This window comes from Schistocerca cancellata, chromosome 7 (assembly GCF_023864275.1).
Source record: "Schistocerca cancellata isolate TAMUIC-IGC-003103 chromosome 7, iqSchCanc2.1, whole genome shotgun sequence".
NCBI classification, from domain to species: domain Eukaryota; kingdom Metazoa; phylum Arthropoda; class Insecta; order Orthoptera; family Acrididae; genus Schistocerca; species Schistocerca cancellata.
In genome coordinates this window covers 124841355-124865881 of record NC_064632.1, presented here as the reverse complement: position 1 = coordinate 124865881, position 24527 = coordinate 124841355, and the positions used below count along the sequence as shown (strand labels likewise).

At 39.7% G+C, this 24527-nt stretch overlaps 1 protein-coding gene across 1 annotated transcript in view; it reads right to left on the bottom strand.

Moving 5' to 3' along the window:
* Positions 1-24527, bottom strand: part of LOC126092664 (dynein axonemal heavy chain 2) — a 994477-nt gene that overhangs the window by 672944 nt on the left and 297006 nt on the right. Inside the window, exon 29 of the mRNA XM_049908386.1 lies at positions 7578-7762. Within this exon, the coding sequence (XP_049764343.1) occupies positions 7578-7762 (185 nt within the window). The remainder of the gene's footprint in view (positions 1-7577; positions 7763-24527) is intronic.

Genomic DNA, 24527 nt, shown 5'->3' with positions numbered 1-24527 from the left:
ATTTTAGAAGTGGATTACTGTTTTCATATGCAAGAGAAACAAATAAATTGAATATTACAGGATAACCTTCTTGTTTCATTTTTTATTCAAAACATTCTGAATTTGTGCATGTATTTATTACTGTTTCCAACAAATATTTATTTAGTCTTTTTGCTTCACATGAAACTATAATATTTGTTTTGGATTGTGGAGATATTTTACACTTCCTGTCATAGCTTTGCAGGAACTATCACAAACAATACAAAGCCATGACATACCTTCGTTATTGGTATTGACAAATACTACTGATGCAAATGAAAGTATTCTGCTCCTCTGAAACGAATTCCTCAATGTTACAAAAATATTTACTTTTAAGAAACTCCTTCAATGGCTTTGCAATCCAGCTTCCACTTGAGCTTTATACTTTATTTGGAAGTTCGTCATAAAACCTGATCTCCATGTAAAAGGGGATGCTCTGAAATAGTAATTTCCATGGGTAAACTGCACAGGATAATAGTAGATCTCAGGGAAAAATAGAAATTGTGGAACTGTAACGTCTTGCACAAATAGTAATAATCTTTTAAGAAGTGGTTAACCAAAATAAGCACCTCTTTTTAGGTACACGTTTTAAAAGTCACTTATTTTTGTAGCTTTTTTTTTTTTATTTCCACCCATCAATAGTTCCATATATCACTTAACCATAAACCCAACAGTGATAAAAACAAGCTGCTAAACAATGACATCATGTTAGGAGATGCTTCTTAAACCAACAATGTGAAGAGATGAAGATATTTAAACCAGAAGTAATTTTCTGGTAATAACATTTAGCAATGACTTTGAGCCAATCAGACACCATAAAGCTACAGATTGTGCATAGTGCAAACTGTTCAATCATTGTGCTAACTTTTGTAGTGTTACCACAATTATTCATTGAAATCTAGCACTTCAAAATTCGTCAAAATTTTTGAAACTTCACATCAACATTTTGTCACCCCTCACTTATGACTTACCTGATCACAAAATATTGGTATTTTGGGGCTAGGAAACTCGATATCTTCCTTTGTTTAGCAAACAAGCACACAGAATCTGAACACAAAGCCTGAGATGGTTAACTAGGACCCCTAGGCCACTTCACACAAAATCAGTCAAGGGTGTGAGCTCAGCTGGTAAAGTATGTTGTCCACCAGGGACCAGAACCAGAAGAACTTCTCACCATATTCCTTATAAATTATGAGGTCTGTTCAAAAAATTCTGGAACATTTGTAATTTCACACCAATGATTTGTTGGAGCGAAATGCAGTTGGCATCCCAGCTCAGGGCTGTGTTTAATGAGTAACTGCCAGAAATTTCATTGTTGCATGTCTGATTGTTATTATTCAATGCTGTATTGAGTAGAACGTTGTGTTGCACAGTTTGTGAATTTTGAGATGCCAGAGTTAGAGAAGCAACGTGTCTGCATTAAGAAAATTTATTTATTTAGAGAAACTCAACAAAACCTTTACAGAAAAAAACAAAATTGTGCAGGAATTCTATGGTGATGAGTGCTTAAGCCATATTTGGTGTTATGAATGGTTCACACAGTTTACAAATAGCTGGATGGAAGTTAAAGATGACCCTCATTCAGGATGTCTATCTACGACACTCATGACAGAAATGTCAATGAAATTGTGCATACCAATCAAAGACTGATTGTCCAAGAGATTGCAGAATAATGTGACATTTCAGTCAGCTCATGTTATGAAATCCTGACACAGGATCTTGGGATGCATCGTGTTGCCACCAAGTTCATCCCAAGGCTCATGAGTCAAAATCAGAAAGACCTTCACCTTGCAATCTGTGAAAAACTCTCAGATCAGGCAAATGAGAATGAGCTGCTCCTTAAAAGAATCATTACTGGTGATGAGATGTGGGTCTACTGTTATGATGTTGAGATCAAAGTTCAATCTTCACAATGGGTCAGGAAAGGTTCTCCAAGACCAAATTAAGCTCATCATATTAGGTCAATTGTCAAATCTATATGCTGATAGTTTTCTTTGACTTTGAAGGATTAGTTCACCATGAATTCATGCCACAAGAACAAACTGTTAACCAATGGTACTATGAGTATGTGTTGCGACGCCTGTGAGAAAATGTGAGAAGGAAATGGCCTGCAATGTGGCAAGACATTCATGGCTCTTGCATCATAATAATGCACCAGCACATTCATCCCTGTTGGCACATGACTATCACACAAGAAACAAAATCGCTATGCTGCCTCATCCTTTGCACTCTCCAGACCTGGATCCTGCAGACAATTTTTTTCTTTATTTCCAAAGTGGAAAACCCCATTGAAAGGATAAAGATTTGCAATTACCATCATCATCATCATCATCATTAGTATTCTGCTGAAGGAGAGGTTTTCACGTGGTAGTTCTCCAGGCTGTCCAGTCTTCTGCCATGCTCTTCAGGTCTGCATAGTTTACTCTTCCCTCTATGTTATCTGTCATCTTGTATCTCCTTCTTCCTCTCAGTCTTCTCCCGCAAACTAATCCTTCCAAAGCATCTGCTAGCAAGCACTCCCTTCTCAATTAATGTACCAACCAGTTCTTTTTCCTTTCTCTTACAACCTTCAGCAGACATCTTGTCTCACCAACCCTTTCCAGTACTCTTTCATTACTCACTCTTTCCATCCAGCTTATTCTCTTCAGTCTCCTCCACATCCACATCTCAAATGCTTCTAACCTTTTTTCATCCTCTCATCTCAGCATCCATGTTTCTGCCCCATATAGTGCCACATTCCAGACAAAACATTTGTCAAGCCTTTTCCTTTATCTAATTTGCCACATAAGTCTCTCCTCTTTCTGTTGAATGTCTCCTTCACTATGGCAATTTGAGTTTTCACCTCCCACTGACATCTCAAGTCTTCAGTTATTGTGCTTCCAAGATATTTAAATGCACTTACTTGGCTAATGGTAGAGTGTCCCATTTTAATATTGGACAGTCTGCATCTTGTACTGATGACCATACTCTTTGTTTTTGCTATGTTTATTTGCATCCCATATTCCACACAAGCTTCATTCAGATCTTTCAGCATGTTACTCACTGTCCGCTCGCATTCTGCCACTAATACCATGTCATCAGCAAATCTTATAGATTCTATTCTCTTTCCACCAATAAATATTCCTCTTTTCACATCTAAGGCTTTCGCAATAATCTCTTCAAGGTATGTGTTAAACAACAGTGAGAAAAGGCAACAACCTTGTCTAACACCTCGTCCGATGCTGCTTCCTTCTGACATTTCATTTCCAATTCTTATCCTAACTTTCTGGTGTAAATATAGATTCTGTACCAGTCGTCTCTCTTTCCAATCTACTCATTTCCTCTTCAAAATATCCATCAGCTTGTTCCACTGAACTCTGTCAAAAGTCTTTTCTATATCTATAAAACCAGCAAAGGTTTCTCTACCTTTTTCCATATATCTTTCCCCTCTAGTTCTTAACAGGTCAATAGCATCTCTTGTTCCTTTTCTTCTAAATCTGTACTGCTCATATGCAATCCCTCTATCCAGCTTGCCATTCAACACTTTAGCTATTCAACACTTTAGCTGCATGAGAAATTAGACTGATGGTCCAGTGCTCTTCACGTTTTTAGTGTTTGTCTTTTTCTCTACTGGTATCATAAGCGTTGCAAGGAAGTCCTCAGGTCATTCCCCTGTGTCGTATATCTCATTACAGAGGTAGACTATTTCTTTTCTTGCCTTGTTTCCCAGACCCTTCAACAGTTCTGCTGGCAAATCATCAATTCCACTTGCCTTCCTATTCCTCATCTCCTTCATCGGCTTTTCTACTTCTGCTTCCAAGATGGTGAATCCATTACCATCTTCCGGCACATCTTGCTCCCCTTCAGCCTTAATTTCGATTTGTATTTTGTCCCCCTTATACAGACATTCAATATATTCTTGCCATCTATTCAAAACCTCATGTGGTTCTTCTGCTAGAGTACCATCCGCTCTTTCTATTTCCATGTTATTCCTCTTTCTTTTACATTCAAAAACTATCTCACTAGCCACTCTATACATCATTTCATACTTTCCCTCTTTCTCCATTTTCTCTATTTTATCACATTTCTGTTTCATCCATTTTTCCCTTGCTTCTTCAGTTTCTCTTCTTAATTCAGTATTCAGTTTCCTGTACCTCTTTTTGCCTTCTTCAGTTTCTACATTTTTCCATTTTTTCAACATGTTTTCTGTTATCCATTCTTTCCTGGTACTTTGGGATACTCTAATTCCTAGTACTTCTTTGGCAGAGTCCATGAGTCCTTCCCTCATTTTTATCCATTTGTCATTAACACTTTCATCAACACTACCTCTTTCCCATTTTTCCACAAATTTGTTTTCCAAATCCGATGGCTTTCCTACCTCTTTGAGTCTTTCTATGTTTAGTCTTTCTTTTGCTTTACCTCTCCAGACTTTTTTCAACTTCACTAGTATTTCTCCCACTACTACATTGTGGTCTGAATTTATATCTGCTCCTGGATAAGCTTTGGCATTCTTTAAACAGTTCCTAAACCTTTTTTGTATCAGGATGTACTCCAACAGATATCTTTCCCTATTCAAACTTGATATCCATGTGTAATGTCTTCTTTTGTGGTGTTCAAATAACGTGTTACCCACTGCTAATGAATTTTCCTTACAGAAACTAATTAGTCATTCACCTCTGTTATTTCTTATTCCTAATCCAAATTTTCCTACTGTATCTTTATCTCTTCCTTCTCCCACCACTGCTTTCCAGTCCCACATGACAATAATGCAGGCATTTCTATTTTCTTTCGTGAGTTCTTGTATTTTCTCATAATATTCTTCCACTTCCTCATCTCTATGCTGGCTGGTTGGCATATATACCTGTATTAACACCAAATCTTTTGAACTATCCTTCAGTCACATCATCATCAGTCTTCCATCAATATATTGTACCTTCATTACCTTATTTTTCAGCCTTTGCTCTATCAATATTCCTACTCCGTTTTCACCACTCTTGATTTCTTCTAAGTAAAAGAGCTTATAATCTCCACTTTCTATCTCCCCATTCTCTCCCCATCTCATTTCACACAAACAAAGGGCATCTAATATGTTCCTTTTCATCTCCTGTTTTGCATTTTCTAGCTTTCCTGCTTGCAGTAGTGTCCTCACATTCCATGTTCCAATCCTTATCTTTCCTCCCTTCACTCTCCCTTTCTTCCTTTCAAATATGTCTACTCTCAACGTGTTCCCCTCCCGGAGATCCGAATGAGGGGAAGTTTTAACTCCAGAATCTTTCACATGGAGGGACATACCATGTACTGCTTGGGAATGTAATGTGGTAGTTTCCTGTTACTTTCCACATAGGCAGTAGGTTGCCCAGCCTAAAATCAGCTGCTCACTATGAGTCAGACACTATCTGTAGCCTCCCGTCTGGGGTACAGTCACTAATTGTACTCTTTTTGCACCCAAAGAGAAAAGGTTTGTCTTCTGCCAGCTTCACTGTTCTGAAAGACTCTTTCTCCACTGTCACTGCCATTGAGGGCTTATACATATAACAGGAAATGACAGGAAAAGGACATGCTGAGGACATGTTTGGGATAGGAAAGGGGGAGTGATAGGCCATTGAGGGGCACATTTTGTCTGGCTCCTCCTCTTTGGCCTGTCCAGCTTGGGTGACTCTTCTGGTAGCTACCGCCGGCATAGCCCTCTGGATCCAGAACACACAAACCTCCTCACCCACACGGTCAGTGCTACGTTAAGGCGGTGTCTCCTGAGAAGGGCAATTACAGACGAGATAAAAGAAAATTCACAGGTGGCGCTTCGAGTGATCCAGCAAGAGGTACCAAATGGTTCTGGAAGTGGAAACGGCATGATGAGCAGTGTAGCAATCGTGGAGGAGAATATTTCGAAGGAGACCATGCACTATAAGTAAAAGGTGAGTGCAGAAAAATTTTGTGTACAAAGTTCCAGTGCTTTTTTAACATCTCGTATATGCTTTTACCACCAATTATCATGTAATAATACATGAAAGTATAGTCTCAATAAAACTGGAACCAAGAGTTTCTCTAATTATGAAAAACGCTAACATTTTCTTTTGTAAATATATATAAGCAAGACAACAACATGGCAAATACAGGAAAATGAAAATTACAGCCAAATTACCTCTGTCTTACGTTTTGAGAATGTCAAAAAGAGAAAGAAAATTACAAATTCCTTATAGGCACGTGGCCTGGGCATATCATATCCATCCACATTTATGTCATTGCATTACAATATGGAAAATGCAGTTCATACTTGGATTGGTTAGTTCAGCTAAATAGGGGAAGGGGGGGGGGGGTCAAATGCATTAAAAACTTTCTCCCAAGACTACACTACATACTAGATCAAATTAGGAATTAAATATATTCATTGTGGCTGAGTAACTGTTAGATACTTTTGATATGGCATATTGGCTTATGCTATGCATCTCCATGTTGGAGGAAACTTAGTTCTGAATGGCTAGTCTTCGTAAGTATAATGACAGAGGCAAATATGAAAATGAACTCCACTTGTAAATGTACATTGCTAAATGTGAGTTTTGAATTGGTAGGATTTTATTTATTTCACGTCATCACTTCATTACTGTAATTAAAAATTAAGTTAGGTAGGCAGGTATCATTCTTCATGAAAAATGAAATAACTACTCACCCAGATTTTGTTGGTTTTTTGTATCCTTGACAAAATTAGTTTTTAATAATTGATGATGTTTTTGCTTCTTCATATGTTATGATTTTTTTGTTGTATCCAATGTATACTTCTCAGTTACATTTTCTGTGTAACGTCACCTCTCCTTCAGTCTACTCAGTGTTGTTTTACTAGTGAGATAGTGATCCATAACAAAATTTGCTCTTCTGTATTTTGATGACGATACATCTACTGTTTAATACCAATGCTTCCTGGCCACCTTCCTAATGCCAGTATAGTTACTGGAGATGTAAACACTGACTGACATGGAGGAATTTTATATGTACCCACCTAAATTAATTATTAGAACCAGGCTTTCAAAGAAAGACTTTGTTTTCCTTCATGACACTTGTTATTTTGTGTTGTTTGAGGCATTCTGGACTGTGAGCTGTCAAAAATTTGCTGTCATACTTGGCTCAACTGCACTATATGATAGGGCAAGTACAGTAGCAGCAACACAGTCTGTATCCATTTCACTGACAGATCATTAAGAATTACACTATGTGATTAATATCACATAGTGACAGTTGAAAAACATGTCTCATGGTCTTTAGCTGCTGTTTGTATAATAATTTTTCTGACATTTCACCAGCACGAGCTTCTGGCATTGTCAAAGGTTCATCTCTCATTGCTGGAAGCAGACACAGTGGAGTGCGATCTTTTGACAAGCCGAGCCACAGAAAAATCATACAACAAATGTCAGCTGAAGCACCTGAGACACAAGTCAGCTGGCAATATATCAACAAATGATCATGGAAGCCTCAAAAAGTTAGATAAGCAAAAGTCTGAGCTATGACGTGCAGACTAACATTAATTGCTATGGTGTAGTAACAGCAAAAGAAGCATTAACTGGAAAAGATATGTCACTAGAACTTACACTCCCATTATTTTCTTGACACTATCCCAATGTCTTTTTCTCATAGCTGGATTCTTGAGATCTGACAACAGAGGCAAGGTTCGGCGAAATGCATCAACTCTCTGTCTAGTATTCTCCACAATCTCCCAGTTTTTATCCCGCAACTCCCTGGACAGCCTTGTAAGCTTCCGAAATAATGTTTGTGCCTGGTAAAAATTCAAATTTATTAAAATGCAATAATGATGACTTTAAGTGAATTAAACGCACATACTAGTTAATCAATGAAATATGCTCATAATATTATCACAAACCACAATCAAATCCAAATCTGAAGCAGGGTCATCAGTAAAGTACAACACTTCCAACTGAAAGCACATTTATTAGAAACATGAACTTAAGAGCCAGAAGAGAACTGTTCTCATGGATGGAGAGTGAAGCTATTTACACAAACTTCGAATATTCCACAATAGTGGTATTTAAACAATCACAGAATATTCCAGAATAAATGAACATTACAAGCACAAGATATTTAAAAAAAAAAAAAACCTTCCATAAGCGATACATACTAAATAAAAAACAATTGCTTGTGATCAGGTTTGAACTGATAACACACAGAATAACAGTCAGCCAGAATGCTAATCACTACACCACATTGCAGATGCAACAACAAGTGGCATTGCTATCTCTCCTGGAGAAACAGAAACTCGTTATTTCAGAATTTCTCACTGGAGCCAACTACAGCACCCTGGATCTAGAACTTGCCACTGGTCTGCTGAATGATGGTGCTGGCAGATCCTGGCATTCTGGTTGTGTTGTTACATTCTCTTCACTATGATGAGCATCCAAGGTAGCTCCTCTCATTGAATCTTCACGATATTCGAATGGGACTTCAGTTACCCTGAACACCCATCAGTAATTTTTACCTCTGGACAGTAATAGGATTTTATATGGAGGATATGGGTGACACCTCTGTGCTTTCATCTTCTTCATGAGCAGTCGTAATCTTTGACTTCATTTGTGACATCCAATACGCAATGAATGATACAATACAGGACAAAGTACGGCTTTTCTGATAGTCTTAATTGCTGCACAGGCATAAAAATCCAAAACAAGTCCCCTGGGCTGTATCTAATTGGATGAGGCTTGGCGCTGTAGTGCTCTCAATCCTTCTCCTGGGTGTTCAAGGCCTGTAGTAAGTCAGCTGTTTTGCTGCTTCTCTTCTGGTGATAAACTGTTGCACATGGTTATCCTGAGTATTGTATGGTTGAAATGAGAACAGTGTATCAATTGTTGTTTTGGCCCTGTGACAGTGGAGCAGAAGGAATAGTATGAAGTATGCAGTGTCTTGCTTCACTGTGTTGTGTGCTAATGTCTCAATGAGCAGTATGGTATCCTAATATCTCTATTAAGCATCAACATATATCGAAAACATATCTGTTAGTGTCTTAGTAAACCATTCAGTGAGGCTATTCGTCTGTGGATGATGGGTAGTTGTCATCCTGAGGGTCATGTAGCAACATGAAATTCTATCTAACACTAGTATGGCTGAACAGCTTTTCGGGAGATCATCACACAGGGTGCTCCATGCTTCAAAAAGATGTCTTCTCACAAGAAACTTCGCAATTTCTAGAGCTCATTAGTCATCAATCTTAAGTGACAACACAGTCAGTGAGATAGTCAGTGAAGACTGTTGTCCACTGATTTTCATCTGTCAACTTTGCTTACCTCCACAAAAAGTAAATTCCAATTCAGTGGAATGACACTGCTGCAGGTTGGATTGGTACTAGATGCCATGGAGATCACTGTGCTACGTGTTTCTTTCATTGGCTTTCCTTACAGTCAATCACATACAGGGTAAATACACGGAAAAGGAAAAAAAATTCCCGGATTTCTTGGTTAAAAATACTTTTTCCCAGCTGGAAACATATTTTTCCCTGTTAACTGACAGTATATTTTCTCTCAGAACTGTAAAACTTATCAATCCTTTGAATGGTTATGGTTCTATACACGGGCGTAGAATTTCCCAACGCTTTAGGAAATGAAACTCAGGAGAAAAAAACACCTTTTGGAATGATGTTTGATGTGCAGCAACATGTACACTGCATATTTTCATATTACGAAAGTATAAATTTGAATTCCACCAAACACCGCATGTTACTTTCCGAAGCATTGAAATTGCAATGAGACTGCGATGCGTATTTGTAAGCCAGTCATAGCTGATGTCACGTGATCTTGCCAGCCGATGACAGCAGATATTCAGAGTTTCAGACACGTGGCGTAGTCAGCCAACAGCAACATCACTGTTCCATAGCGCGAACACACGAACAGGAAAAGTTAATGGTTTAAATTCATACATATAATGTTGCTACAAGAGAAGCAAAGCTTTCACATATAATATTGGTCTCTAAGGCCAATATGCTGCAAGAGAAGCTAAGCTTTGACACATAATGTTGGTTTTTTATGCGCGTATTACATTTTAAGATATATCACACAAATGTGCCAGTAAATTTTTTAATAACGACATAAATGTTTGAGCTTCTGGGCTCTAAATTCTTCTAAATGGTGCGTCATCAAAGAGCTGATTTTTAAATGAGTTGCAGATTCTTAGTGAAGTAGGCCTCGACCTGATATTAAGCTTTTCAGTGTGCTTTCCGGGACGTAAATTTCCTTGAGTACCAGTACTTTGTTATTTCATGTTTCATTCTTTGTTATGACATAATGCCTTAAGTGCTAGAAGATGAAAATGTACACTTGAAATGCACCGAACAGTTCAAACTAGCCAATAGTGTGGAACACTTTGTTTCATATATATTGACTGCCTCAGCGGAAAAGATTAATAAAATAAAATTTCTTCAGCAAACCTTAAAAATAACTTCATTGTTCTGAATGGCAATTATTGCTTGACTGTTAGAAAGGTGGAAATAAAATAAGATGTGAAACTAATAATGCATTTTAGCTTTCCGTAATTATATGAATATATTTTAATTCACATTATAGCTCCTAGCCAGATATCAATTTTGATTTCATTTGGCGTGAGTGCAGTAAACAAAGAGGAAACAGCAAAATCACTAAATGTAAACACGGGTCACATGGAGACTACCCACTTCCCTATTATAACTCACAATCACACTGCTCTGTGCATCAGCCCCTATCTATGATATTTCCGAACTGGGACAATAGTAGACAGTGGCGTCCCTCAAGCGTTTGAGATAGGACATAAAATTTTTTAAAAAAATCGCATTTTCAAAAATGTGTTCATTTAGTAGCGCACATCTTTCTGAAGAGTCTGATACATAAAACATATGTGTCTGACGAATTGTAAGACATGTTATTTGATCTTAAGTGAGCCAGAGTGCAGTTCCACACCTCCTCACACAGCATTCTTCTATCGCACGTTACTGTATTTCGGTCTGTGGAATTGAAACATGTATATTTTGTAATGGATGCAATCAAACTATATTCAGGACAGTGGAAATCAAAATATCCTATAGTGCCTCTCCTGCTTCCAGTCGGCCGGTTTGACATCCTGCCCCTCTTTTTTTAACATTCCACATGGAAAAAATATATCTAAAAACAAAGATGATGTAAATTACCAAACTAAAGCGTTGGTATGTCGATAGACACACAAACAAGCACAAACACACACACAAAATTCAAGCTTTTACAACCAACGGTTGCTTCATCGAGAAAGAGGGAAGGAGAGGGAAAGAAGAAAGGATGTGGGTTTTAAGGGAGAGGGTAAGGAGTCATTCCAATCCCGGGAGCGGAAAGACTTACCTTGGGGGAAAAAAGGACAGGTATACACTCGCACACACACACATATCCATCCGCACATATACAGACACAAGCAGACATATGTAAAGGCAAAGAGTTTGGTGTCTGTGTATGTGCGGATGGATATGTGTATGTGTGCGAGTGTATACCTGTCCCTTTTTCCCCCTAAGGTAAGTCTTTCCGTTCCCGGGATTGGAATGACTCCTTACCCTCTCCCTTAAAACCCACATCCTTTTGTCTTTCCCTCTCCTTCCCTCTTTCCTGATGAAGCAACCGTGGGTTGCGAAAGCTTGAATTTTGTGTGTATGTGTTTGTGTTTGTTGATGTCTCTATCAACATACCAACACCTTTGTTTGGTAAGTTACATCATCTTTGTTTTTTTGTGTGCCATAAAAGTAAGTATAGGATACATAAAACCAGTAAAGACAAGAGATAAGCAAGACAGTACACATTTCTTCAATCCTTAGCTCCTAGATTTTTCTCTGTCTAATCTTGTTACAGCTTTACATGGCGTGCTTTCCTTTCTGTGAAAGAATCTGTTCCCTCATCAAAGTTCGTCAAACGTTTTGCTACATGAAAAATTGATATGTCATTGTCTAATACTGAAAAAACTGTTAATACAAATAGGACCCAAGACTGGTGTAGTTTCTCGACCTGATTACATGTATTTTGTCACTGTCTGCTAGATGAAACTAAACAGGCCTTTCTAAAATTGCAGCAATTGTAACACTTGCCAAATAAACGAGACTGTTTTGGCACAAATGGTCATTTTTATAACACTGCAGAATATAATTCACAATGTACCAACATCAAATTCCCATTAGGCCTACTACAAACAAAAAGCTTTACGTTAGGAAATAGTTTTACACTTCATTCATATGCTCGAGTTTCTCAAGCATGAGATCGAAAAGTAGTAGTGCAAAATTTTTATATAAATTTGATATCGTCATATTCTTCCATAATTTAAGTAATGACCCCGTTTCTTCTCCTTCCTCGTTCTAACAAACAGCCCTGTCACCACTAATTCTGTATCTATCTATTCCTGCCAATGTCAAAGCTTATTCGCCGGTTAACTTCACTAACTCTGCCAGTATCACCAATTTAGTTATCCCATGATTATTCTCCAGTTAGGCATTGTTACCTGTTCATACAACGCGTTTTCCATGCTACTTCCAGGATAGACCTTAAGGTGGCTGCTAGCCGGAGACTGTACAACTGGCCCTTACTAGTATAGTGATCTGGCCAAAAATTTTCTGTCAAATTTTCATTTTCTTGGATACATCGAGAAGATAATATGTAATCTTTCTTACCTGTTATTCCTGTTAGTCATTTATTCGCACTCTGGTAGTCTGAATCTATGGATATCACTGGTAATCATAATAACACTTATCATTCACAAACCCAATCAACCACACAATCAGACAGTGGTTGGCTTTCTTTCGTTCGGATGTACTCTGCTCAGCTCGTATAGCCCCTTTTGTCTGCAGGAAAGTTTATTTCTAGATGTGACGAGGATTCCACTGGCAGAGACATCACATACACTAAGCATGCATTCACAAATCAATTTATGATTCATTCAGAAATCAACTTATAATGTGTTCAATAGTGTTCAAAAAAATGGTTCAAATGGCTCTGAGCACTATGGGACTTAACTTCTAAGGTCATCTGTCCCCTAGAACTTAGAACTACTTAAACCTAACTAACCTAAGGACATCACACACATCCATGCCCGAGGCAGGATTCGAACCTGCGACCGTAGCGGCCGCGCGGTTCCAGACTGTAGCGCCTTTAACCGCTTGGCCACCACGGCCGGCCAATAGTGTTCAAAAACTGACAGGGGCACGTTTCAAAGTCATACGAATAATCGATAGGCCAACGTGCACTGGTTGCTAGGCGCTTTGTGAAACAAGGTTTCTTTCCTCAAGAATATGAATTCCCCCCCCCCCCCCCCCCCCCCCGCCCCCCCGCCGCTCCTAGATCCAGGGCTGCTGCTGCATGCATGAAACTGGCAGCTTGGGCGTGCCAGTAAAATTGTTCCCAGGAGCTACTACTCAACTGCGCATGCACACGATCCCAGGATCCCAGTCGTAACTGCTAAAACAAATCTAATGCTAACAGTTGTGACATCATGCTCATCGGAGGCAACTTGTTGTTACGAAGCATTGCATAGTCTTCCTAAAGCCTTTGACACATTTTGCTGTTGGCAAACACTTGTATGAGCACTGTATTTTGTTGTTGTATACGGTGCATTTCCTTTGCAATTTAAGTTTTATTTTCATTTTTTGTCTCGATCATGTTTTATCGCTGCAGTATTATTCTGCAGTAGCAGGATACAGTAATATCCTTTGTTAGAGTATTGGTTCTTACCAGTCAAAATTACAAAAATTATACTGGGAACAAAAACAATGAAAACTTCCCGGAATTCAAAAAAATTCCTGGGTTTTTTCTGGTTTTCTCCTTTATGAAAAAATTCCCGGGTTTTTCCCGCATCTCCCGGTTGTCCCGTGTCGTAGACACACTGACATAGAGTCCAACGGATTGGTAGAGACCGGCCCAGTAATACTTGCATCTGATTATGTCTAGATGTTTCATGAATTCCAGGTGAGCACACATTGGAGCATCATAAAAATACTTCAAGATCGCTGGCAGCAGATGAGTTGAGATGACAAGCTACCATTTTTGCCCCATAGGATCATAGTCCCTCCTATACAATGTTCCATTTATTAACTGGAATCCTCCTTTGTTTGATTCCTCACTCTTCAAGGCTTCTATGATTTACAACAATGCTGGATCTTACCTCTGTTCAGCAATAATATCATTTAATGTAGCAATGACTGAGATTTCAAACACATAGCTGCATTCCACCACAGGATTCTTTGACACACAATCATTGTCCTTGTGTTTGCATCCATCTGGCATACCACATTGACATTGTATTCCTTCAAGCTCAGTGTCCACCTCACCAGACAAACTGACTTCAAGCTATTCAAGCAGTGCACAGAATGGTGAACCATCACAGTGATGAATGATTTGCCAAAAAAATATGGACAGAATCTGTTGATGGCCCAAATAACTGCACAGCACTCTCTCAGTTGTACAGTAGTTCTTCTCGGACTTGGAGGAATTTAAGCTAGAACTGTGAAACTTAAACTCCATCCAAACAGGCCTTGAAGGCCCAGCAGTACCAACTGAGCACCAGGTAATCCTCAGCCCATAGGTGACACTGGATGTGGATATGGAGGGGCATGTGATCAGCACACTGCCCTCCGGCCACTGTCAGTTTTCTTGACCAGAGCCACTACTTCTCAATCAAGTAGCTCCTCAATTCGTCTCACAAGGTCTAAGTTCACCCTGCTCACCAATGGTGCTCGACAGACCCAGATGGTCACCCATCCAAATGCAAGCCAGACCAAACAGCATTAAACTTCAATAAATTAATAAATGTCGTGTGACTCGGGCCTCCCGTCAGGTAGACCGTTCACCGGGTGGAAGTCTTTCGATTTGACACCACTTCGGCGACTTGCGCATCGATGGGGATGAAACGATGATGATTAGGACAACACAACACCCAGTCCCTGAGTGGAGAAAATCTCCGACCCAGCCGGGAATTGAACCCAGGTCCTTAGGATTGACATCCTGTCGCGCTGACCACTCAGTTACCGAGGACGGACATTAAACTTCAATGATCTAACAAGAATCAGTGTGACCACTGTGGCTAGGGCACTGGCTACTAGAACTGCCCCATCTCAAATCCACTAGCTTCAGTGAAGTTATGTCTTGGCATTCTCATGATACGATGCTAGAACTCAAGAATATGTTAGTGCCTGATTCGTCATTTCAGGAAAATTTGGCATCTCCCTGTAGTAGTTCTTACAAGCCATGTGCCTTGGTATAGAAGTTCTTTATGAAATCACCAGAAGCACACGTGCATTCTGTGAAAATTTCTCATATCACAAATGGGCTGCACAGTTGGAAAATTGGTGCTCTTATTTTCTCTGGATCAGGACATACAGTTCTTAGCAATGATGTACGACTCGTATTCCGTTTCCTGTCCATGTAGGAAACAGCTTACATGTTGCCTAATTGGAGCCACAGTGCTGTAGAAGTACTGGCATCTGAACAAGATACAGAGACAGTGTTGTCAATGAAATAAAACACTTAAAACTGAAAGCATATTCATTACTAACACCAATTTACAGCCACAGTAGGAATGATCTCTTGGATGGAGAGAACAGTTATTTATAGAAACATCAAATATTCTGGAATGCTGGTATTTATACAAACATAAAACATTCCAGAATATACAAACATTACAAACATAGTATAATTCAGGAACTTGCAGAAGTGATAAATGCTAAATAACAAAAATTGCTGGTGCTCAGGTTTTAACTCGTGATCTGCAGCACTGCAGGCAACACTAAGTAATATGCCACATTGCATGCACCACAAGTAAGGGCAATATCTTGCACAAATTGGCATGATTAATATTAGCAGGCAGAGCATGTTTGCCTGTTTTTTTTTATGAAATATTAATCTGATTTTTTTGAGATTCATTCCCTGAAACAATATGAGAATCATTTTCTGAATGAAACAGTGAGTGACAGAGTTGTAGAAGGAATAAAAACAGTGAAATTAATCTCATTAAATCAAGTTGTAGCTGCAAATGAGTCTGTGAAGATTGCTAGCTAAATTTTCTCTGTTGGTAGCCTTGCCTTTTTCCTGTCTCTGTTCCCAGGCTTCCACTACTGTGAAATGTACAGTATGTCACATTTAGTCACAATTTTGTATTTCATAAAATACACCCAACAGATAAGGCCATATGTCAACCAGCAAAAAAAAATTCAAATAAAAAGCAGTGTGCAGACAGAGAAAGAATATGTTTACAACCCTTCAGCAGGACATATGAAGTCATTTGAAAGGAATGTCACATATGAAGTCATTTGAAAGGAATGTCACGCAAATGCAAAAGTAATGTCAAATGCATGCAGAAGCAAGATACATAGCTACTCTCATGCTTTTTGAACTTAATGTGAAAGAATGTGCATTACTGTGTCACAATTTCAATTGAAACAGAGGAAAAATTAAATATGATATGGAAAGTTATTGCACAATGTAATTAATTCAGGAGTGAAGATAACTCACCAAATCATAGAAATACACACACACACACACACACACACACACACACACACACACACAACACACACACCATGGGAATAAACAATGTGTTACAAGGATGAAACCCATACAATGTAGTTCAAAAAAGGTCCTGAGGTGACAGCAGAATTCAGATGGCATGGGCTGTGAAGCAGCCATTGCAATCGAGCATGCTGTACTCACCAGCATGATTTTCCACTGAGTGAGCAGCTCTGCTCTTGGTCACAGTTTGATGGTGGCCATTCATTCATGTGAACAATTGGTTGGTTCAGCAGAACTGTTATATGACATGGTTGCTTTCACAGATGGCCCTCTCTCTGATGGGACAGAATAAGACCGTGACAGCACTGGAGTAGCATGTGCTGGATGGGTAAACTGTGCAGGTATTTCACCTGGGTCTTCCACAGGGATATGAACAATATGGCAAAAGGCTGAGAGTGTGAATGGCATGAGTATGGTCCAGGACACTGTGTAGGTTTGGTGGGCAGTGGAGGGGTGGGAAGATTTTGAGTAGGATAACCTTCATTTCTGGGCACGACCATAGATAGTTGAAGCCCTTGAGAAGGACACAGCTTAGTTGTTCCAGACTGGGATGATGATGTGTGACAGGGGAGGAGGATGGAATGCTCCTGTGCAGCTGGATAATGTGGATGGTGAGAGGATTGGCAATGCGTGAGGATATGGTGCAAAAAATTTGCTTGCGTTCTCAGTTTGGGGATAGTGCCTGTTAGTGGCAGACTTTGTGAGACCTACAACATACTGAGCAAGAAAATTCTCATCACTACAGATGCACTGTCCACACAAGGTCAGACTATATGAGAGTGATCGTTTGTGTTTGTGACTGGGTGTGCATGCACACATATGCGTGTATGTATGTGTACTTGAAATTTACTCACCACAGAGCGGAGATGCTCTGTGTCGTCGTAACTGCTGTCTGTGTCACGTCTGCTGTGCAGTGAGCTACATTAATTTAAGTATAACCGTATTTTTCTTACTTCTCACTTCTTCTTCTGTGTGTTTTTGCTTTTAGGAAGCTTTAATTGTCAAGTGCTAGTAATACTGTTCCATAGATTTCGTGTTTGTTTTGAATACAGTCAGAGAGAGACCCTTTAGTCAGCCATAGTGCCAGTAGTGCTAGGTGTAGTGGTTAATAAAAAAAGAAAAGAGAGAAGAAAAGAAAAAGAAAAAAAACTGGTTGGAAATGTGGGAAAGTGAAAAGGTTTTTTTTAATTTTATTTTATTATTTTTTTTTTATATCATTAATGACTGTGAAAAAATGGAAAGAAAGAAAGAAATGCAAATCGGACTTTGTATTACAGAAAAGTTATCGGACTTCGTGATTCGGAAAAGTTATTGTTGGGGTGGTCCTTGTGGCGTTTTTGAGCAAAAGTTAAACCAATTTCCACAACAAAAATTATTGAAAAGAAACAGAGAATAACAAAATGTAACTGACAGGGGGAACTGGCGTAGATAAGAGATCATCCTTTACCAGGTTAACTTGTCTTCTTTCGTGCAGCATCCAGGTCTTCAAAAATCTCCTTCATTTCGGCGTGAAAAGTCTGCTCTGAAATCTTGCAATCGGCCAGGAATCACTAATTTATACCAATTAAAATCATCTTGATACTGTATGCAATTAAATTTACTTTGCTACTTCCACCCTCCAAATTTCTTAACAACTTCCACAATATGTCTACACATTAAAATCAGATCAAGACTAGCTAAAAAGTTTTTTTTTTTTTTTTTAACGGCTTCATCAGATCCCGTCTGCCTTAAGCTTCGGCTATCAAGAGACAATCAAGAAACGAATATAAAACAAAAAAAGAGTTACAATTTTAGTATTTTCTCTGCCGCCGAGCGCTCATACTGCTGCGACGGCACAATTCATGTCTGAGGGAACAAGTGCAGCGCGGCGAAATTCAAAGTCCCGCTACACCTCTGAACCCAGACGGCAGGAGTCATTGGTGCTGACATGAGCAACAATTTGCAGTCGGGTACACCCAGTGCTCTCTATTGCCGCCAGCAGGGCCTCCTCCACATTGCGGATGAGACCCCCTGGCAAGCAGACAGAGTGAACACTGGTCTTCTTCCCCGACCTTTCCGCTATTTCCCTAAGGGGCTCCATCACCCAACTAACGTTGGAGCTCCCAATCACTAATAAACCCCTCCCCCCGTGTGCCTGCTCGGACCTTGCTGACGGAGTGGCCACGTGTCCACTCACAGGCAGAGCGGGCGATGCCACACGGCCAGCCTCCAAATTGACTTTCCGCCTCATGCGCCGTGAACGCCGCTGAACCTGCCACTCCCCTTGGGGAGAGGGTGGCCCAACCGCACCCGGTACCCGCGAAGATGTCTCGACAGCAGGGACAGTGGGTGAAGCATGTAACACCTGGGGTGTATCATGTGATGCACCAGACTCCCCACTGCCGCTACACTTCGTGGCCATCATTACGTTCAGCTGTTCGCGAACAGTGGCCACCTCCTCCTGCGTCTGTACACAGCAGTCACACATCCTATCCATCCTAAGAAATCAATTTACTGCAGAGAGAGTTAATCAACTTTTAACTAGACTGCTAATTCACTAAAGGTGGCTGATAGTTGACTAAACTGTGGTTACTAGACACTTCTTGTAGAAAGCAATTAAAATAGCACTACTGTATTCAAAACAAACCCTATCACTACTGGCACTATGGCTGACTAAAGGGACTCTCTCTGACTGTATTCAAAACAAACACGAAATCTTTGGAACACTATTACTAGCACTTGACAATTAAAGCTTCCTAAAAGCAAAAACACATGGAAGAAGAAGTGAGAAGTAAGAAAAATACAGTTAATACTTAAATTAACATATCTCACTGCACAGCAGACGTGGCACAGACAGCAGTTACGACGACACAGAGCATCTCCGCTCTGTGGTGAGTTGTTTTGAATACAGTCCGGAGACAGGTAGTGCTACTCCACGGGGAGTGGCAGGTTCAGCGGCGTTCATGGCGCACAAGGCGGAAAGTCAATTTGGAGGCTGGCCGTGTGGCATCGCCCGCTCTGCCTGTGAGTGGACACGTGGCCACTCCGTCAGCAAGGTCCGAGCAGCCACACGGGGGGAGGGGTTTATTAGTGATTGGGAGCTCCAACGTTAGTTGGGTGATGGAGCCCCTTAGGGAAATAGTGGAAAGGTCGGGGAAGAAGGCCAGTGTTCACTCTGTCTGCTTGCCAGGGGGTCTCATCCGCAATGTGGAGAAGGCCCTGCCGGTGGCAATAAAGAGCACTGGGTGTACCCCACTGCAAATTGTAGCTCATGTCGGCACCAATGACTCCTGCCGTCTGGGTTCAGAGGTCATCCTCAGTTCATACAGGTGGTTGGCGGAGTTGGTGAAGGCGGAAAGCCTTGCTCGTGGGGTGCAATCAGAGCTAACTATTTGTAGTATCGTTCCCAGAACCGATCATGGTCCTTTGGTTTAGAGCCGAGTGGAAGGCTTAATCCAGAGGCTCAGACGATTCTGCGGAGATCTGGGGGCGAATTTCTCGACCTCCGCTATTGGATGGAGAAATGTAGGGTCCCCCTGAATAGGTCAGGTGTGCACTACACGCAGGAAGCGGCTGGAAGGGTAGCGGAGTACGTGTGGAGTGCACATGTGGGATTTTAGGTTAGAGAATTCCCTTCCTAGGCCCGACAAGACGCCTCCTGAGACGCGGCAAGGTAGGAGTAGGCAAAATGGAACAGGGAATAACAATATTAATGTGCTAATAGTAAACTGCAGGAGTGTCTATAGAAAGGTCCCAGAACTGCTGTCATTAACAAACAGTCACAATGCCCACATAGTACTAGAGACAGAAAGTTGGCTGAAACCAGAAAGCAGTACTGAAATTCTAAACTCAGATTGGAATGTATACCGCAGAGACAGGCTGGACAGTGAAGGGGGAGGCATGTTTATAGCGATAAGAAGTGCAATAGTATCGAAGGAAATCGACAGAGATCCGAAATGTGAAATAATTTGGGTGAATTTCACGGTTAAAGCAGGGTCAGACATGGTAATTGGATGTCTCTATAGGCCCCCTGGCTCAGCAGCTGTTGTGGCTGAGCACCTGAAGTATAATTTGGAAAATATTTCGAGTAGATTTCCCCACCATGTAATAGTTCTGGGTGGAGATTTTAATTTGCCGGATATAGACTGGGAGACTCAAACGTTCACAATGGGTGGCAGGGACAAAGAATCCAGTGAAATTTTTTAAAGTACTTTATCTGAAAACTACCTTGAGCAGTTAAGCAGAGAACCGACTCGTGGTGATAACATATTAGACCTTCTGGTGACAAACAGACCCGAACTATTTGAAACAGTTAATGCAGAACAGGGAATCAGCGATCATATTATGTTTACTGCATCAATGATTTCAGCCGTAAATAGAAATATTAAAAAAGGTAGGAAGATTTTTCTGTTTAGCAAAAGTGACAAAAAGCAGATTTCTGAGTACCTGATGGCTCAACACAAAAGTTTTGTCGCAAGTACAGATAGTGTTGAGGATCAGTGGACAAAGTTCAAAACAATCGTACAATATGCGTTAGATGAGTATGTGCAAAGCAAGATCATAAGAGATGGAAAAGAGCCACCATGGTACAACAACTAAGTTAGAAAACTGCTGCGGAAGCAAAGGGAACTTCACAGCAAACATAAACAAATCCAAAGCTTTGTGGACAAACAAAAATTACACAAAACGAAATGTAGTGAGGAGGGCTATGTGAGAGGCATTCAATGAATTCGAAAGTAACATTCTATGTACTGACTTGGCAGAAAATCCTAACAAATTTTGGTCTTATGTCAAAGCAGTAGGTGGATCAAAACAAAATGTCCAGACACTCTGTGACCAAAATGGTACTGAAACAGAGGATGACAGACTAAAGGCCGAAATACTAAATGTCTTTTTCCAAAGCTGTTTCACAGAGGAAGACTGCACTGTAGTTCCTTCTCTAGATTGTCGCACAGAGGACAAAATGGTAGATATCGAAATAGACGACAGAGGGATAGAGAAACAATTAAAATCACTCAAAAGAGAGAAGGCCACTGGACCTGATGGGATACCAGTTCGATTTTACGCCCCCATTCTTGCAGCTCTAGAAGAGCGTAGCATTCCAAAGGATTGGAAAAGGGCACAGGTCATCCTTGTCTTCAAGAAGGGACGTCGAACAGATGTGCTGAACTATAGACCTATATCTCTAACGTCGATCAGTGGTAGAATTTTGGAACACGTATTATGTTCGTGTATAATGACTTTTCAGGAGACTAGAGATCTACTCTGTAGGAATCAGCGTGGGTTTCGAAAAAGACGATCGTGTGAAACCCAGCTCGCGCTATTCGACCATGAGACTCAAAGGGCCATAGACACGGGTTCCCAGGTAGATGCCGTGTTTCTTGACTTCTGCAAGGTGTTTGATACAGTTCCCCACAGTCGTTTAATTAACAAAGTAATAGCATATGGACTATCAGACCAATTGTGTGATTGGATTGAAGAGTTCCTAGATAACAGAACGCAGCATGTCATTCTCAATGGAGAGAAGTATTCAGAAGTAAGAGTGATTTCAGGTGTGCCACAGGGGAGTGTCGTAGGACCATTTGGATGATGCTGTGGTACATCGAGAGGTTGTAACAATGGAAAATTGTACTGAAATGCAGGAGGATCTGCAGCGAATTGACGCACGGTGCAGGGAATGCCAATTCAATCTCAATGTAGACAAGTGTAATGTGCTGCGAATACATAGAAAGAAAGATCCCTTATCATTTAGCTACAATATAGCAGGTCAGCAGCTGGAAGCAGTTAATTCCATAAATTATCTGGGAGTACGCATTAGGAGTGACTTAAAATGGAATGATCATATAAAATTGATTGTCGGTAAAGCAGATGCCAGACTGAGATTCATTGGAAGAATCCTAAGGAAATGCAATCCGAAAACAAAGGAAGTAGGTTACAGTACGCTTGTTTGCCCACTGCTTGAATACTGCTCACCAGTGTGGGATCCGTACCAGATAGGGTTAATAGAAGAGATAGAGAAGATCCAACAGAGAGCAGCGCGCTTCGTTACAGGATCATTTAGTAATCGTGAAAGCCTTACGGAGATGATAGATAAACTCCAATGGAAGACTCTGCAGAAGAGACGCTCAGTAGCTCGGTATGGGCTTTTGTTGAAGTTTTGAGAACATACCTTCACTGAGGAGTCAAGCAGTATATTGCTCCCTCCTAAGTATATCTCGCAAAGATACCATGAGGATAAAATCAGAGAGATAAGAGCCCACACAGAGGCATACTGACAATCCTTCTTTCCACGAACAAAATGAGACGGGAATAGAAGGGAGAACCGATAGAGGTACCCAAGATACCCTCCGCCACACACCGTCAGGTGGCTTGAGGAGTATGGATGTAGATGTAGATGTAGATGTAGATGCTGAGTCACAGATAGGCACAACATTTTTTGTATGTGTTCTTGACTTGAAAAGAGTATTTGTCTTAAAGCTAGCAAAGGTTTCATTCTTTCTTGTGTGCCTGTCAACTAGTCAATACTTCTACTATTAGAAGAAAAACTAGTATCATACTGTGATGATAAATATTTGCAGTTATAGTCTTTGAAACCAAGAGAACAAAAATGTTGTGTGAAGATGAAAACATTATTTTAATGGATTTCATTCTCTTCAGTAATTAACTAACCATTTAAAAATATAAACTGGTTCTGAAAGAACGAAGGATCATTTAAGAATAATTAGTAATTTTCACTTGCTGCATTTTCTAGAAAGATTAATATAATATGACAAAATATAATCCATTGTTGTAAAACTGACTGGTATGTACTATGATCCAGAAGATATTAGTCACTGTAAGATAAAGGAGCCATTCCTTGCAATAAAATTTTCTATAATTGATGGGCTAAAAACCACAACAGTATGACAGACATTTTTTGAAAATGAGTTAAGTGCTTTTTAGGAGTGAAATATAACCATTCTCTCCAAATACATTGGGATATAAGTGAACATTGTCAAATGCTGAGATCTAGCAGGAGCTTTTTTAAGTACTCTCATTGTCTCTGTTACCTGTGTTGATATCCATTGTGGAATAAATGAAAAGAAGGCAAAAGTTAATTGTGAATGTTTTTTGTGTTCTGATTTGTGACGAAAATCAAGACAAAATACAGACAAGAAGTCTTCATTAATGATGCAGAATAATTTAGGAACTCATTGTGTAGATACACATACAGAAGATGGAACAAAAGACAATGATTACAGTGTTGAAAAAAGACATTTATACAGTAATTTTACAGTGCACAGACACTTTATTCTGTGTTATAGTACAGTATTTTACTTTGTAAAAAACTGGCATTCCGCAAAGGAGTCTGTTTTTATGAAGCAGTCATTTACACTGCTCTACGAAGAATATTTACACTCACTTGTACCCTGAATAATGATTAAATTGCATAAAAATTACGATCATAAACACAGTAAAAACTTTTATTTTTTTTATTTTTATTTTTTTATTTATTTATTTATTTATTTATTTTTTATTAAGAAATGTGGGATTAGCCCGGACAGTCCTGGTTTTTAGTGCTGTCTGGGATAATGTCTGAAGTTGCAAAAATGTCTGGGGTTTGAGAATTTTATGACAGGCGAATTTTCATTTTGTCATTTGGCAACAGAACAGAGGCACTGCATTTATGTTGTTTTCATGTGTCAAGAAAGTCATCTAAACATTTTTGATCGCTTTTTCTCTTATTTCTCTTTGGCTCATCATTCAGTAATGGACAAAAGAAAGTGTGTGTTTAATGTATAACTGCAACAGGAATACAAATTTTTGAAATTGTGTAATGACAGTAACAATCATCATATTTTAGTGCACACCATGTACTGGGGAATTTTCTGTTATACATGAAGGAAAGAGTCATATTAAACACCATGTGAAACAGCTAAACATACAATTGTTAATGCTACTGCTTCACCAAACATAAGAAATTTTTAAAAGCCATAGATAGGAGTAAAAGTGATCAAGAATATGCTGCTAAAGAGGCTA